The sequence below is a fragment of the Mya arenaria genome, chromosome 5 (assembly GCF_026914265.1).
Source record: "Mya arenaria isolate MELC-2E11 chromosome 5, ASM2691426v1".
Taxonomy (NCBI): domain Eukaryota; kingdom Metazoa; phylum Mollusca; class Bivalvia; order Myida; family Myidae; genus Mya; species Mya arenaria.
The window spans coordinates 55,028,601-55,047,460 of record NC_069126.1 but is presented as its reverse complement, the minus strand read 5'-3'; the positions used below and the strand labels follow the sequence as shown (position 1 = coordinate 55,047,460).

At 36.1% G+C, this 18,860-nt stretch overlaps 1 protein-coding gene across 4 annotated transcripts in view; it reads right to left on the bottom strand.

Annotated features, from left to right (window-relative positions):
- The window catches only part of LOC128235121 (mucin-5AC-like), a 142,400-nt gene extending 123,828 nt beyond the window's left edge, over positions 1-18,572 (bottom strand). Inside the window, exons 1-2 of one of the 4 annotated variants that reach the window (XM_052949861.1) lie at positions 18,452-18,572; positions 10,414-10,486 (exon numbers count right to left, since the gene is read on the bottom strand). In XM_052949861.1, coding sequence (XP_052805821.1) covers positions 10,414-10,480 — 67 coding nt within the window. In that variant the 5' untranslated portion in view covers positions 10,481-10,486; positions 18,452-18,572. Of the gene's footprint in view, positions 1-10,413; positions 10,487-15,865; positions 16,602-18,451 lie in introns of those variants that run through there. The other 3 variants (XM_052949863.1, XM_052949862.1, XM_052949860.1) reach the window with 3 other exon arrangements.
- Positions 18,573-18,860: the final 288 nt, after the last annotated feature.

Below are 18,860 nucleotides of genomic sequence, written 5' to 3'. Positions count from 1 at the left end.
AAAATCAATAGGGGTCATCTACTGGTCAGGCCCAACCTTCATGTCAAGTTTGGTGACCATAAGTTCAGGAATTGTTAAATTATCACTCGGACAAGCTATGGTCTACTGATGGACCGACCGACCGACTGACATGTGCAAAGCAATATACCCATCTTCTTCGAAGGGGGGGCATAACAAAATTCCCAAAGTTTTATTATTTATCTTCAATCAATAGATAAAAAAATTATGACATTTTGGCGCGAAAATAAACATACACTATTTTCCAGTTGTCTGCTCTTCCAGTATGAACTACACTTGTTGGGCAGTCTGATTGATTCACAAGCCAGATGTAATATTTCTACTGTTTTTCAATCAAAAGCAATGACATCTGACAAGACCCTGAACCATGGCATTTTTAATGCGTATTTTCCGAAAATCTAAAAATAGTAACAACATCAATTTTTTGTTTACATTGTACCAATTGTGTGACTACCACTTAGCGACTTAAGACCCATATCTTCCTCTCTGCCATTGCCAGAGGTTCACATGGGTGACATTGTGCTATAACTAACTTGTCATTGCATGCTGTTGAAAACATGTATAATATGGTGTATACTTGAAAGGTAAAAGGCACTGGATTTGTATGTTCAATTTAATATTAAAACAGGCTCATTAATGAAAAAAAAATGTAAAAAATGGAAGGGACTCGTAATTATAGGAAGGGACACCTGATTTCAGATGTTGGTGTCCCTTCGGGATCCCTTGGGAAAATGGTTGGTGTCTACCCCTGCATATGGTGGAATATGAAGAATTTCACCAACTGCAACAAAATTTCCACCGAACTGGATGTGGCATTTGGTGAAAAATTACACTCAGTTTTTTTATCTGGCATTTGGTGAAAAAGATTGGACTTAGTTAATTTTTGACATGGCAGTTGGTGAAAATTTGAACTAACTGCAAATGACTGGTTATAAGACGCAATTTTTTCCCATAACATTTCGATGGAAAAGAATGCCTGCGTCTTACAAACAGTAACAAGCTTTTGACATTTTTTTTACTGAGGTCGATTTCAGGCCGAAATTGGCTCTTCAGAGAAATGAATGGTGAAAAACTAGTTTGTTTAGATTTATGTACAATAGATGTCATTACATCATGATCGATGAGTTTGTAGGAGTTAAAATGGCAAATGAAGATTGAGATACGGTGTATCGTAAAACGATTATTATTTTTAATTTTCAAAATTGTACAACTAAAATTATTTTGTATAAAACAATAATTAAAAAAGTGTGAAAAACAATCAATGCCTTTAAGCAGTTTAACATACCAATAGTACAAACTGTTGCGATAATAGTCTTGTTTTTCCGCACTTTGCCACGTTCTTTATACTTTCCCGTAGGTGTTGACATTTTGAGAACAAACACGTACAATATAAGGTTTTTGCTTTACAACACTTTATTCTCAACAGGTTATCATTATGATACACCATCATAAACAAGAGCGGTCACAGACAGCTATATCCCCCGCCTCATGGGGCATTTTTTGTAACGAAAGCCAATCAATGGCAAGGGAAGTTTCTCAGGAACATAAAATAAAAAGGTCAAATTGCAAAAGCCTGAAAATATGCGCTGCAAAGGGGAATAACTCTTTCAAAAATGGTCAAATCAGGAAAGCCCGACAATATGCGCTGCTTCATTTTATGATCATCAATCTGTGAAAGTTTGGTAGAAATCGCATGAAAAACGTAAGAGGAGTTGCGAAGAAACCAATTTTAAATGTAAAACAAGACCTGTCACAGTATGTGACGAATGCCCCCGAATGTGACATTGACCTATGAACAAGGTCAGTACGTGAAAAGTTAAAGATCAAACAAATACATATGGCAAATTATTTTAAATTGCCTCAGAACATAAAAAAATACCACCCATACTTCACAACCTACATTCTTATGTCCTTATATTCAGCATTCCATTGTGAATAAACACTAAGTGTATCTTTCACCTTAGAGGTAGGGACATGGGTCTTGCACGTGACACGTCATCTTGTTATGTCAAACACATGTGGCAAGTTATTTTCAAATCTGTCCATACAAGAAAAGTTACAGCCCGGACATAACAACCAATACTCTGTATCCTTATATGCAGCACTCCATTGTGAATAAACACCTAAGTATGACCTTGACCTTAGAGGTATGGACACAAGTCTCGCACGCAACACGTCGTCATGGTATGTCGAACACATGTGACAAGTTATTTAAAATCTGTCCATACAAGGGAAAGAAACAGCCCGGACACGACAACCTATACTCTATGTCCTTATATGCAGCATTCCATTGTGAATAAACACCTAAGTGTGACCTTGACCTTAGAGGTAGGGACACGGTTCTTGCACGCAACACGTTGTCTTGGTATGCCGAACACATGTGGCAAGTAATTTTAAAATCTGTCCATACAAGAGAAAGTAACAGCCCGGACACGAGTTATTGAGCCGGACACACGGACGATGGAAGGACGGACGGAGGGTGCGATTTCAATAAGCAAAGGCCAATAACTCTTTCAAAAATGGTTGAATCGGGAAAGCCTGACAATATGCACTGCTTCACTTTATGATCATCAAACTGTGAAAGTTTGGTAGAAATCGCATGAAAAACGTAAGAGGAGTTGCGAAGAAACCAATTTTAAATGTAAAATAAGCAAAGGGCAATAACTCTTTCAAAAATGGTCAAATCAGGAAAGCCTGACAATATGCCCTGCTTCACTTTATGATCATCAATCTGTGAAAGTATGGTAGAAATCGCATGAAAAACGTAAGAGCAGTTGGGAAGAAACCAATTTTAAATGAAAAATAAGCAAAGGGCAATAACTCTTTCAAAAATGGTCAAAGCAGGAAAGCCCGACAATATGCCCTGCTTCACTTTATGATCATAAATCTGTGAAAGTTTGGTAGAAATTGCTTGAAAAACGTAAGAGGAGTTGCAAAGAAACCAAGTTTTAAATGTAAAATAAGCAAAGGGCAATAACTCTTTCAAAAATGGTCGAATCCGGAAAGCCCTACAATATGCGCTGCTTCACTTTATGATCATCAATCTGTGAAAGTTTGGTAGAAATCGCATGAAAAACGTAAGAGGAATTGCGAAGAAACCAAGTTTTAAATGTAAAATAAGCAAAGGGCAATAACTCTTTCAAAAATGGTCGAATCTGGAGAGCCCGACAATATACGCTGCTTCACTTTATGATCATCAATCTGTGAAAGTTTGGTAGAAATTGCATGAAAAACGTAAGAGGAATTGCAAAGAAACCAAGTTTTAAATGTAAAATAAACAAAGGGCAATAACTCTTTCAAAAATGGTCGAATCCGGAAAGTTCGACAATATGCACTGCTTCACTTTATGATCATCAATCTGTGAAAGTTTGGTAGAAATTGCATGAGAAATGTAAGAGGAGATGCAAAGAAATGAATGTGGGCCGGACGGAAGCACACACGCACACACACACGGAATCGTGCCTACCATTACTATATCCCCTCGCCTTTTCAAGGCGGGGGATAATAAGCAAAGGGCAATTAATCTTTCAAAAATGGTCAAATCAGGAAAGCCCAACAATATGCGCTACTTCACGTTATGATCATCAATCTGTAAAAGCTTGGTAGAAATCGCATGAAAAACGTAAGAGCAGTTGCGAAGAAACCAATTTTAAAGGTACAAGAGCCGTCACAGACAGCTATATCCCCCGCCTCATGGGGGCATTTTTTGTAACGAAAGCCAATCAATGGTAAGGATAGTTTTTCAGGAACATAAGAAATGCGTAAATTTAAAAAAAAGGCAATAACTCTTTCAAACAAGAACTGTCACAGTATGTGACAAATGCCCCTGAAAGTGACATTGACCTATGACAATGTCAGTAAATGAAAAGTTGATCTTGCCTTTACGTGTCAAATACATACGGCAAGTTATTTTAAATTGCCTCAGAACATAAAAAAATACCACCCATACTTGACAATCTACACTGTTATGTCCTTATATTCAGCATTCCATTGTGAATAAACACTAAGTGTATCTTTCACCTTAGAGGTAGGGACATGGGTCTTGTATGCGACACGTTGCCTTGGTGTGTCAAACAAATATGGCAAGTTATTTTAAAATCTGTCCATAGAAGAGAAAGTTACAGCCCTGACACGACAACCTATACTCTATGTCCTTATATATGCAGGGATAATTCTAGTAAGCGATTTCCGCGATTTCTCGCATAAAAATCGCTCAAATCGCATCCAAATCATATAAATGCGAGATATTCTCGCGCTTGATCGCAGTTTGTGTATTTTGTGTCTTTTCCCTTTTGTTGTTTTACAAAATAAAGCATAGTAATTGCTGATGGCTTTTTGTTTATATTAAATGAATTACGGACGAATTGCCTCCCCTACATTGAACGCATTTGTGTTATCAAATGTTTTAATCGATATCGTCCACGCACCTGTTTTCAAGCGTTTTTGCGACCCGGAATAATTTTGTTTACACGGGTTACCACTGCATTTTAAAGGCGTCTACAATATCGGAAGCGTCAAAATGTCAAATCAGAAAATGTTGTTTGCATTCCTTGAAAAAAGTCTCTGGACCAAAATAAAATACCAGCTTCAGATGAAAACAAAAATGGAAAGCCTTCATCTCCCCCCCAAAAAGTCAATGCACCTATCAGCTAAAATGGCTAAATCCTATTTTTTGCTCAAGTATGATGAGTATGAATGTTCATGATGTCGGAACTGTTAACAAGTGTTTTCTTCTAGTCAAACAAATGTATATATCATATCTATATATTGTAAATTTGTAAATATACCGTATTGATATTTATGAATAAAGTTACTGTTATGCATTAATTTTTCACTGCGTTATCCATGTATTATAAAAATCTCACTGAAATTAAAATTCTCTCGCCAATTTTGGACAAATGGGAGCAATTCTCTCATTGAAAATCTTACATAGAATTATCCCTGTATATGCAGCATTCAATTGTGAATAAACACCTAAGTGTGACCTTGACCTTAGAGGTAGGGACATGGGTCTTGTACACAACACCTCGTCTTGGTATGTCAAACAAATGTGGCAAGTTATTTTAAAAGCTGTCCATACCAGAGAAAGTTACAGCCCGGACACAACAACCTATACTCTATGTCCTTATATATGCAGGGATAATTCTAGTAAGCGATTTCCGCGATTTCTCGCATAAAAATCGCTCAAATCGCATCCAAATCATATAAATGCGAGATATTCTCGCGCTTGATCGCAGTTTGTGTATTTTGTGTCTTTTCCCTTTTGTTGTTTTACAAAATAAAGCATAGTAATTGCTGATGACTTTTTGTTTATATTAAATGAATTACGGACGAATTGCCTCCCCTACATTGAACGCATTTGTGTTATCAAATGTTTTAATCGATATCGTCCACGCACCTGTTTTCAAGCGTTTTTGCGACCCGGAATAATTTTGTTTACACGGGTTACCACTGCATTTTAAAGGCGTCTACAATATCGGAAGCGTCAAAATGTCATATCAGAAAATGTTGTTTGCATTCCTTGAAAAAAGTCTCTGGACCAAAATAAAATACCAGCTTCAGATGAAAACAAAAATGGAAAGCCTTCATCTCCCCCCAAAAAGTCAATGCACCTATCAGCTAAAATGGCTAAATCCTATTTTTTGCTCAAGTATGATGAGTATGAATGTTCATGATGTCGGAACTGTTAACAAGTGTTTTCTTCTAGTCAAACAAATGTATATATCATATCTATATATTGTAAATTTGTAAATATACCGTATTGATATTTATGAATAAAGTTACTGTTATGCATTAATTTTTCACTGCGTTATCCATGTATTATAAAAATCTCACTGAAATTAAAATTCTCTCGCCAATTTTGGACAAATGGGAGCAATTCTCTCATTGAAAATCTTACATAGAATTATCCCTGTATATGCAGCATTCAATTGTGAATAAACACCTAAGTGTGACCTTGACCTTAGAGGTAGGGACATGGGTCTTGTACACAACACCTCGTCTTGGTATGTCAAACAAATGTGGCAAGTTATTTTAAAAGCTGTCCATACCAGAGAAAGTTACAGCCCGGACACAACAACCTATACTCTATGTCCTTATATATGCAGGGATAATTCTAGTAAGCGATTTCCGCGATTTCTCGCATAAAAATCGCTCAAATCGCATCCAAATCATGTAAATGCGAGATATTCTCGCGCTTGATCGCAGTTTGTGTATTTTGTGTTTTTTCCCTTTTGTTGTTTTACAAAATAAAGCATCATAATCGCTGATGGCTTTTTGTTTATATTAATTGAATTACGGACGAATTGCCTCCCCTACATTGAACGCATTTGTGTTATCGAATGTTTTAATCGATATCGTCCACGCACCTGTTTTCAAGCGTTTTTGCGACCCGGAATAATTTTGTTTACACGGGTTACCACTGCATTTTAAAGGCGTCTACAATATCGGAAGCGTCAAAATGTCAAATCAGAAAATGTTGTTTGCATTCCTTGAAAAAAGTCTCTGGACCAAAATAAAATACCAGCTTCAGATGAAAACAAAAATGGAAAGCCTTCATCTCCCCCCCAAAAAGTCAATGCACCTACCAGCTAAAATGGCTAAATCCTATTTTTTGCTCAAGTATGATGAGTATGAATGTTCATGATGTCGGAACTGTTAACAAGTGTTTTCTTCTAGTCAAACAAATTTATATATCATATCTATATATTGTAAATTTGTAAATATACCGTATTGATATTTATGAATAAAGTTACTGTTATGCATTAATTTTTCACTGCGTTATCCATGTATTATAAAAATCTCACTGAAATTAAATTCTCTCGCCAATTTTGGACAAATGGGAGCAATTCTCTCATTGAAAATCTTACATAGAATTATCCCTGTATATGCAGCATTCAATTGTGAATAAACACCTAAGTGTGACCTTGACCTTAGAGGTAGGGACATGGGTCTTGTACACAACACCTCGTCTTGGTATGTCAAACAAATGTGGCAAGTTATTTTAAAAGCTGTCCATACCAGAGAAAGTTACAGCCCGGACACAACAACCTATACTCTATGTCCTTATATATGCAGGGATAATTCTAGCAAGCGATTTCCGCGATTTCTCGCATAAAAATCGCTCAAATCGCATCCAAATCATATAAATGCGAGATATTCTCGCGCTTGATCGCAGTTTGTGTATTTTGTGTCTTTTCCCTTTTGTTGTTTTACAAAATAAAGCATCATAATCGCTGATGGCTTTTTGTTTATATTAATTGAATTACGGACGAATTGCCTCCCCTACATTGAACGCATTTGTGTTATCGAATGTTTTAATCGATATCGTCCACGCACCTGTTTTCAAGCGTTTTTGCGACCCAGAATAATTTTGTTTACACGGGTTACCACTGCATTTTAAAGGCGTCTACAATATCGGAAGCGTCAAAATGTCAAATCAGAAAATGTTGTTTGCATTCCTTGAAAAAAGTCTCTGGACCAAAATAAAATACCAGCTTCAGATGAAAACAAAAATGGAAAGCCTTCATCTCCCCCCCAAAAAGTCAATGCACCTATCAGCTAAAATGGCTAAATCCTATTTTTTGCTCAAGTATGATGAGTATGAATGTTCATGATGTCGGAACTGTTAACAAGTGTTTTCTTCTAGTCAAACAAATGTATATAAATCATATCTATATATTGTAAATTTGTAAATATACCGTATTGATATTTATGAATAAAGTTACTGTTATGCATTAATTTTTCACTGCGTTATCCATGTATTATAAAAATCTCACTGAAATTAAAATTCTCTCGCCAATTTTGGACAAATGGGAGCAATTCTCTCATTGAAAATCTTACATAGAATTATCCCTGTATATGCAGCATTCAATTGTGAATAAACACCTAAGTGTGACCTTGACCTTAGAGGTAGGGACATGGGTCTTGTACACCTCGTTAGAGTTATTGAGCTGGACACAGATGGACGGAGAGAAGGACGGACGGACGGTGCGATTTTAATATGCCCACCTTCGGGGGCATAAAAAGGTCAAATTGCAAAAGCCTGACAATATGCGCTGCATCACTATATATTCATAAACGTAAGAGGAGTTGCGAAGAAACCAATTTTAAAGGTAAAATAAAGAAAGAGCAATAACTCTTTCAAAAATGGTTGAATCGCGAAAACCCGACAATATGAACTTCGTCACTATATAGTCATCAATCTGTGAAAGTTTGGTAGAAATCGCATGAAAAACGTAAGAGGAGTTGGGAAGAAACCAATATTAAATGTAAAAAAAGGGCAATAACTCTTTTAAAAATGGCCGAGTCGCGAAAGCCTAACAATATGCGCTGCGTCACTATATAGTCATCAATCTGTGAAAGTTTGGTAAAAATCGCATGAAAAACGTAAAGAGGAGTTGCGAAGAAACCAATTTTAAATGTAAAATAAAGGGCAATTACTCTTTCAAAAATGGCCGAATCACGAAAGCCCGACAATATGCGCTGCGTCACTATATAGTCATCAATCTGTGAAAGTTTGGTAGAATTCGCATGAAAAAAGTAAGTGAAGTTGCGAAAAAAACAATTTTAAATGTAAAAAAAGGGCAATAACTCTTTCAAAAATGGCCGAATCGCGAAAGCCTGACAATATGCGCTGCTTCACTTTATGATCATCAATCTGTGAAAGTTTGGTAGAAATCGCATGAGACATGTAAGAGGAGATGCAAAAAAAAGAATATGGGACGGACGGACGCACACATGCACAGAAGTGTGCCTACCATTACTATATCCCCTAGCCTTTTCAAGGCGGGGGATCAAAATAAGCAAAGGCCAATAACTCTTTCAAAAATGGTTGAATCGGGAAAGCCTGACAATATGCAATGCTTCACTTAATGATCATCAAACTGTGAAAGTTTGGTAGAAATCGCATGAAAAACGTAAGAGGAGTTACGAAGAAACCAATTTTAAATGTAAAATAAACAAAGGGCTATAACTCTTTCAAAAATGGTTGAATCGCAAAAGCCTGACAATATGTGCATGAGAAATGTAAGAGGAGATGCAAAGAAATGAATTTGGGACGGACGGACACACACACGCACGCACAAACACACAGACGGAATCGCGCCTAAAAAAATATAAGTAATATTACAATAGTCAAATTCTTTAACCGTTAGTTTAAAATGGACCTGATGAACCCAAAACGACTGTCAGTAAAAATTGTAATACACAAACATTCTTGGGTCATTCACACATTCAAAATTACCCACAATAAAAGTGTCCTAGTTACCATCAGACCAATGCGACCAGCTACTTTTTCCGCTACGCTGAACACTCTACAGCCTATCTGTTAATTAGCAGACGCTTGCAATCGGTTTAATCACGTGTATTGGTAGGTCACATTAGACACAATTAAACAAACTATGTGTTAATAATTTGCATGCAACTATCTTGATTGAGTGTTGAAATCGGTCCATATTTTCACATGGCAATATGCTATGTCGCCGTCAATCATTACATGATATATCTGTTTGCTGATTACCAAACTGTTAATTTTAAATTGTAATTAAGAAGCATTGCTGGTTAAAAATGGTTTTAAAGATAAATGCAATTGTCATTGTTAATCCACGAAAGCATTAAAATTCCAAATTAATTAGCATAGTCATATAGCGGATAACAAAAGCGACACGCTTGATTAACTACAGATTCTGAGAGCTGAGCGCGCCGCTTACGTCATTTTAATTCGCAGTAATGAAATATTCGTCGTTGATATCAAACTTATAGCTTGAAGCCCCGATTATAAATCTATAATATATATATTTTGCTATTTAAGATAATCAGTTGAATATTGACCCACTGAAGAAGCCTTAAGCATATAAGTCGTAATACTGTTTCATTTTTTTGTCGTCTGAACGCTTCACGCCGGCCGCAGTTCATTACGATCGCAGTCTTTCTTGTTAAAAATGCAGAAGAACTCGATGAGAATCTCATTTGAATTAAGCTTGTATCAATGAATATCTGAATCAGCTATGCTGCCTCTAGAGCCCAATGTGTGACATTTTCTATATAATCGGACTTTTGAACAGGTCTATCTTTTTTTTGAGGGGGGGGGGGATTTTTTTTGGGGGGATTGTCGCCGGGTCCAGATCGATTAAGGTTCCAAACTTTTAGAAGCCCTGCTAGCCTCCATGTCAAGTTTGATGACCATAGGTCCAGGCATTGTTGAGTTACAATGTATCACTCGAACAAGCTTTGGTCTACCGAGAGAGAAACTGACCAACCAACCAACCAACCAACATGTGCAAAGCAATATACCCTTCTTGGAAGGGGGCATAATAAGAAATTATGCAGCTGCTACAGATGTTCAGTGTAACAAGAGACAATAGTTGATATTGTTTCTCAGATGAGTTATCTTACCAACATAATATATTGTAGACAGTTCCAAAATCACAAGACCCAAACAGCACATTTTCTTTGGTTCCATGCTGCTCTGAAAGAGAAAAACATAATAATTAATATACTTGAGGGACAAATACACAAAAGATTATATGAAACTAGAAACACAAATAACAGTAGTTTCCCTTTTATCTTTATTACTTCAGAAAGTAGACATGCAATCATCTGATAACAAAACTTATTGCTAATTGTAATTGAATTTGGTGGAGCAGTTAAGTTGCCTGTTAATACAATACAGAGAAACCATCTGCAATGTGTTGGGTCCAATCATGAGCAAAGGAATAATTATTAAATACATGTTCTTTTAAACTTCCAGGAATTCTTTTTTTGTTGTTACAGAAAAATGGTAAACAAGAGGGCCGTGATGGCCCTATATCGCTCACCTGAGTAAAATAGTTTAACCTTTGTAATCAATATAGCTTGATATTTGTTCTCAAAGAATATTGAAAAACATACTGGTCAAACTTGTTGTCTGGATAATCACTGACAGGACTTGTCACAGTTGCCTGCACACTGACAGGACTTGTCCCAGTTTCCTGCAAACTGACAGGACTTGTCACAGTTCCCTGCACACTGACAGGACTTGATGATTGACTGCACACTGACAAAACCTGATTCTCATACCTGCACACTGACAGGACATTGTTCAGTTGTCTGCACACTGACAGGACTTAATAATTGACTGCACACTGACAGCACTGGGTACAGATACCTGCACACTGACAGGACTTTTTTCAGTTGCCTGCACACCGACAGGACTTTGTTCAATTGCCTGCACACTGACAGGACTTTGATCAATTGCCTGCATACTGACTAAACAGTACATCATCCAAAAAAAATCAATAAACTGCCTTAAGCTCTAAAAAATAATTATCAGTAGACATTCTGCACCTTCGACTAATATTATCTCTCCTTCCATCTAGGACAACATCACCTTCATTCAATTTTTTAGAATCAAATTCTTCTTTATATTAGGCTTATTTACTATCCACACAAAAGATAAGATTGTAGCTTAGAATAATCTACATGAAGTTTACAATAATCTACATGAAGTTCAATGGAAAGGTCTGATTATTATATTTATCATTAAGTAAAAATGAAATTTCTTCTTAGAAAACCATAGTTCTGCATGGAATTCATTTCCTTGATCAATTTTGAAAAAGCACCAACCAAGGATCATTTAAATTGTCCAAGGCGTTAAGAAGAAGATTATGATTATAACCAATTGTTTACACCGCACGTCAGACGACGGACGACAGCTCAGGTGAGCTAAAAAAACAAACAACGAATTATACATCTTTTTTTTTCAGTTTTAGTGGAAAATTCTTTCTTAAACATTTTGGGAACAAATGGGGTAAGATATTAATATAGCAGTAAATAAATGATTTAAAAACATCACTAAATGAATCTTGAAATCGAGGCTGCGAGGTAATGCAGATTATTGAAAATCAAATACCCTCTTGGTGAGTATTGATGATTGTCCTACGACCCTCTGTTGGTGCATAAGGTCATTCAACCAGAAATTAACGATCTTTGCTGATCAATATTTTTGCTTTGTTCATTAAAATAAGAGTTTCCGTCGGGCCTACATACGGCTTGTTGGGCCAGACGTGCCTTCAACTAGCAAGGCTAAATTACTGACACTATAGTCAACTGTGTTGACAGGCTTTATCAAAACATTCGTCAATTTTTTTTGACAATACTGGTTTAGGCTGCTTTTGCAATGGTTGATTGACAGCCAGAAGGGGTGTCAGGATTATTACGATATTTTAATTGGCTGATATGGATCAACAACAGCCAGAAGGTGTGTTATTGGCCATTTCATCCTTATCTTAATCGCCTATGATTGCAAATTAAACAATAAGTGCTAATTGACTTCGGTAAAATAAATTTTGTGTCATATTATTTTGTTTATTGATCCAGAGTCTGTTTCTTAAGTCTCCCCACTTCTCCCTAAATTGACTGAAGGGAGAAGTCACTTCTCCCAAAATTTTCAGCCTAGTGAGACCCATGAAAAACAATAAAAAACAAGCTTGTGATGTGTGACTTGTGTGTGCTAGTGTGGACCTAGTGGTTGGCTTAAATTTGTGTATAAAGAGTGATCGACCTGTGTACATGATTGTATGTAGAATCGAGTTTTCACCTTTTATTTAGATTACCGTTCGTTTATGTATATATTTTTATAATCATTCATAACACTGTTGTTGGAAGAATTGCGCATTGATAGGCCAGAGATTAAACTACGAATAAAGCATGATTTGTTACTTCTATTTAAATCACATAGTCTTCGTACCTCGTATTCACAAATAAAATCAACATGACCCTGTCAAATACAATATTAGATTTTAAATTCACTTCTTAAAAAAATATTTTATCGACCAAATTGCAACACAACGTATGTGCGATTTATATTTAGTGGACTTTACACTTTAAAAGTGATTTTCACAACTAGGTAAAATATCAGATTTGACAGGTGACAGGAAATAAGCAGACGATCGTCATGATTCACGAACAGGCTTAAAAATTGATGACTGTAATCTGTAGTTTAAACAAGAGGCACATCAGTGCCTGTGCTCCACTGGCCAAAAGGTTCAAGCAAAGACCACCTAACGAACATTTTCGTCAAGTTTCATAGAAATACAATCATCAATTTTTGAGGAGAAGTTATTTAAAAAAAAATTTTACTTTAATAGCTCTGGCTGCCATGTTGTGCAGTGGACCGAAATGATTTGGGCAATTTGAGTAAAGGAGCACCAAACAAACATTTCTGTCAAGTTTTATCAAAAAAGGTCATCGGTTTCGACGACAAGTCGTATAAAGTTTTTTTTATTTTTTAGCTCTGGCAGCCATGGTGTGCAGTGGACTGGAACCATTTAACAAATTTTGGTTAATGACCACCCAAGGAACATTTCTGTCAAGTTTCATCAAAATCTGATCATCGGTTAACATTTAATCTGAATAGATTATGAAGCAAATATCTAACCTGAACAAGAACTGACGAGATAGAATCGACTTGGTGTTTCACTTACACTTTTCGGCCATTTAAGTTACTAAAAATAGCTGTTTCATAAACTTTCAGAATGTCACTTAAACGAAAATTAATGTTCAGTCTATATATACTTTCCTATGTATAAATGTAAGGTTTTTAAATTGATCTTTTTGTGAGAACTTTATGCTTATATGTTTACTCATAAATTATTATTGTTTAAAAATTATTTAAAGATGCTATACGTGAAAAATTAAGACATTATTTTTTTTTCTATTAAAGGGAGGTAATTCAGTAGTAAAATGTAATCAAAGCTATTAAAGCATGGCATTTCTTTTCTAACCATGTTGATATTATTACAGTCTATTCAAGCAAGATGCCTTTTGTTTTTACATAGTACCCATAGGTTCTGAAAAACAAGGAGCACTATTCCCAACAGAAGGATGTCACTCCCTATCACTGCATGAGCATCATAATAAAGAAATGTTTACTCAAACTGCAAGCTGCTCAATTGAAATAGGTATTTACCTCAAGCATACAGTTTTATAATGTGGCAAAATAGTCGGACTACTAGATTGTCATTCGGACTAGTAAAATATGCCATTATGCTAGTCCAACTGGCTAGTAGGTTAAAATGTTTTTCGTGAAGACTGCGGACGAGAAGTCCTTAAAGGTTTTTCTATTTTTAACTCTCGCAGCCATGTTGTGCAGCGGACCGGAACCATTTGGGCAATTTTGGTTAAAGGGCATCCCGATGAACATTTATGTAAAGTTTTATCAAAATCTGATAATCGGTTTCTGAGAAGATGTAGTTTAACGTTTTTTTCTATTCTTAGCTCTGGTGCCCATGTTGTGCAGCAGACCAGAACTGTTTGGGCTATTTTGGTTAAGGACTACCCAAGTAACATTTCTGTCAAGTTTCATTGCAATACGATCATCGGTTTCTGAGGAGAAGTCGTTTAAAGGTTTTTCTATTTTTACCTCTGGGGGCCATCTTGTGCAGTGGACCTAAACCATTGAAGCAAATTTGATAAAGGACCATCCAAGGAACATTTCTATTAAGTTTCATCAAAATCTGATCATCGGTTTCTGAGAAGATGTCCTTTAAAGGTTTTTTCTATTTTTTTGCCCTGGCAGCCATGTTGTGCAGCGGACCGGAACCATTTGAGCAATTTTGGTTAAGGACCACCCAAGGAACAATTCTGTCAAGTTTCATCAAAATCTGCCTATCCGTTTCAGTGGAGATGTCGTTTAAAGATTTTGCTATTTTTAGCTGTGGCGGCCATATTGTGCAATGGACCAGAACCATTTGAGCAATTTTAATAAAGGAACACCCAAGGAACATTACTGTCAAGTTTCATCAAAATCTGCCGAACCGTTTCAGAGGAGATGTCGTTAAAAGATTTTGCTATTTTTAGCTCTGGTGGCCATATTGTGCAATGGACCGGAACCATTTGAGCAATTTTGGTAAAGGACCACCAAAGGAACATTCCTGTGAAGTTTTGTCAAAATCCGTTTATCAGTTTCAGAGGAGATGTCGTTTAAAGTAAAAGTTTACGCACGCACGCACGCACTCACGACGGACAATCTGTGACGACATAAGCTCCATGGCCTTCGGCCAGTGGAGCTAAAAACAAGTACAACAAGATAATAAACTGTTATAGTGTTGTTGTTTTAAATTTTTAAAAACGCTATGTCATTCAAGAGAAACTATTAATTGAAAAATGTTTATAGTAGATCTACTAAGTTCCAGTACAGAATAAAAACACCAACAAAGCAATAACTTGTGATGAAAGCAATTGTTTACAATTAGGTTGATCCTACAGTTTGTTACCAATTTTGATATTACTGCACATATAGTCAGGTTATGTTTCAGAAATTAGTATGAATATAATAAATATACAGAAGTATGACTTAAGTTAATAACAACATCTTTGGATATCATAACAATTAGTATTGAAAGTAGAGCTCTGGTGCCAAAATATCAAAATATTGAACTTTGCAAGTGCCCCATTAAGGCTCATTAAATGCGCATTAAAAGTGTCTTTTTGGACCAAGCACCCTGCCCTTTTCAAATCCTGGCTGGAGCACTGTTCTATAACTAAAATGTAAAACGGATTTCATACTTGAAAAATATGCTACCTTTTACGTCAATTCGTGGCCTAGCGCCGCCCTAGTCCACCTAAATGCCCGTCAACGAGTCTTTTGACGATTTTTTTACTATGGCAGACTAGTGACGTCCACCATCCCAGCAAAAAGTAGCAAGCGGTCCTTGCGCAGAGAATCCTTGCGGCCACAATTTTGAAATTATCTCTGTTATAAATTCAAATTTCTACGAAAATATTATTGCCTACTACAGTATTTAACACATATTAAGTTATGTCAGTATGCCCAAAAAAACATGTTAAGTTATCATAAAACACTTACAAGTGTCGATTGTTTATCAAGTATCCCGATATCGGTAAATCTGGGACAAATCTGACTGGTTGTGTACATGTATAACGGTACCGTATTATATCATGCATAGGACGCACTTTTTTACCCCCAATTATCGTCTTAAAAATTGCCTGCGTCCTTCCTATGCTATTAGAATTTCATCTGTTTATTTCCAAGTCCATTTCAGGTCGAAAATATCGGACCGGGGAAGAACGCGGTAATAGTAAGTATCTGTACTGCGTCACCGAAGTGAACAACTGACATAGGTTAAATCATGCAAGTTAACACACGCAGAAATATATTGAAAGTTTACTTTAAAATGATTTATTGAAAAATAAATTGAAAACAAACACGAGTGTTTACTTTTTTACAAAAGGGACGCTACTCACAAAAACTCGATGTGAGTCAGCACTTTAACTGGATTGAGTTATAACGGCAACGGAAAATCGGGAAAGGATGTATTTATCAATTAATCGTTGTTCATGATTTTAATGTTTCGATATTTTACAAAACATTTTGTTGTATGTTACTGTTTTAAAAAAATAATAAAGGAATGTGCATAACGCAAAGTAGCATTATTGTCACTATCAAATCTTTTCAAATGTGCAAAGGTGTGAAAAACACCCGCTGTCTGTCATTAGAAAAACATCAATAGAACGAACTATTGCGATGGTAATACCGTATTGTTGTTTGTTCGCACTTTACCCGAGGTGCCTTCTGCTGGCAAGGCTAATTACCGACACGCAATAATTATGCTGACATGCTTTAATCCGCGCAGTGACAAGCCTTATCAAAACAATCATTAGTTTTGACAATACACAGTTTTGCAACGGTTGCAACGGTTGACTGTCATTCAGAGGGCATGTCCGGAGATGCAACGGTTGCAACGGTTGACTGTCAGTCAGAACTAGTCTATTACAGCATTTGTATAAGTCTTATATTATGCGTGAATGTTCTCAAAATGTCAAGACATATATCATTGTTGTGTACGTTTAATTACCGAAATACGACGATCATTATCGAAATACACTAGACACTTACCAAAATATGCCTTTTATACAATTTTTGTTTGTTTTTTTACTTTAATATATGTTATAAATACTTTACCAACCTCAATTTTTCGGCTCCGATTTTGACATTTTTCCGCTGCGTCCTATCTTATATATTAAGGGGTTTTACCCGTTTTCTCAACGATTTTTTTGCCTGCGTCCTATCTATGCTAGCCTAGCTACAATAATGAGCGATCAGGGATACTTTTTTTTATTATTTTGACATTTCTTATGTATCCCTGTAACGCTACAACTCTCTACCATTTAACAACGGGCGAAATGATATATTGTAATAATATGCATTGATGTTGAAAAATAATGACAAAGTTGTTCAATTTTTATCCGACAGTGATCTGAAATGGATTAAATTTGTCATTAGAGTTGTTATTTTTACATTAATATATTATGGGTCACAAATACCGTTATACATGTACACAACCAGTCAGATTTGTCCCAAATTTACCGATATCGGGATACTTGATAAACAATCGACACTTGTAAGTGTTTTATGATAACTTAACATGTGTTTTGGGCATACTGACATAACTTAATATGTGTTTAATAGTAGGCAATAATATTTTTGTAGAAATTTGAATTTATAACGGAGATAATTTCAAAATTGTGGCCGCGAGGATTCTCTGCGCAAGGACCGCTTGCTACTTTTTGCTGGGATGGTGGACGTCATGAGTCTGCCATATTAAAAAAAAAATCGTCAAAAGACTCGTTGACGGCCATTTAGGTGGACTGAGCGGCGCTCAGTCTAAAATAATAGACGTGTTATACGGGATTCTTCCAATCCCTAACGTCTAAACGGGAATGTGCAAAAAACAGGGGTGTTTTAAAAATATTGAAATTGTTTTAAGTGAAGTATTTTATGGTTGAAATTGATCATAAAGAGTTTTATTAATATTTTACCATGTAAGTGAAATGCTATTTTGCACTAAACAAGCATTTAATGCATTAAAACAAGTTGTTTACCTTTCCAATAAAACGAAAGTTGACTGACACAGACAACAATTATGCGAAGGGGAACAACTCGATACAATCGTAATAGCTCGGCCTCCTCCGACAAAGCTTCGAGATAGACCTCGTTATACAATCGTAACAACTCGGCCATGGCCGAAATGTTTCGAGCGATTTAAAACTGTGCCCTAAAGCCTTGCAGGTGCCCTTCATGTATATATCGTAATGTTTTGACAGAATGAAATGAAAAAAAGCCGTCAAACTCATAATTATAAGTTGGATATTTATTTTTTTGTGTACGGAACTAATATAAAATAACATTATCTGGTAATATTTCTTGTTTTTATGATATTTTATAGACGCTATATGCTTTAACCCGGAATCCTGATCGGAATAACTACCCACTTTTGATACTAAACAATTTGTACGTGAAGGATTTGCCATATCAAAAATCTAAAAAAAATCCGTCAACGTACAATTATTTGGACTAAGCGCCGCCCTAGCCAGCGGCGCCCCTGATTTGGGCAATATTATGCTACTCAAAAATTGTAACAAAATAACTCACCAAATCCGAATTCGTCTTCGAGATTGTCTTGAACAACGTTCGTCAAGTTAATCGTCTCTGATCGATATTCGTTATTTTATCAAGAGTACTGTATTGTACCCGTTTTTAGCCAAACCGGTTCGATAGCCGCAACTTAATCGATTAGTGATCGTCACACACAGTTTCATAAGACCAAAAGTCACAGGATACGGCTCTATACGTTTTTATAATAAACAACATCAAAGCGCTGAACATTTGTGAACAAATAAATAATATGTTTAAAGACTAAGCTGTGTTCTATTCAGCAGCCATACGATAAATTATCGAGGTATTTCTAGAAGTTCACCAGTGATTGCCCCTGACTGTGTACAACGCGAAAAATACGTATCATCTTTGGTTTGACTGGCTGTGGATATTTGGCCGTCCAACT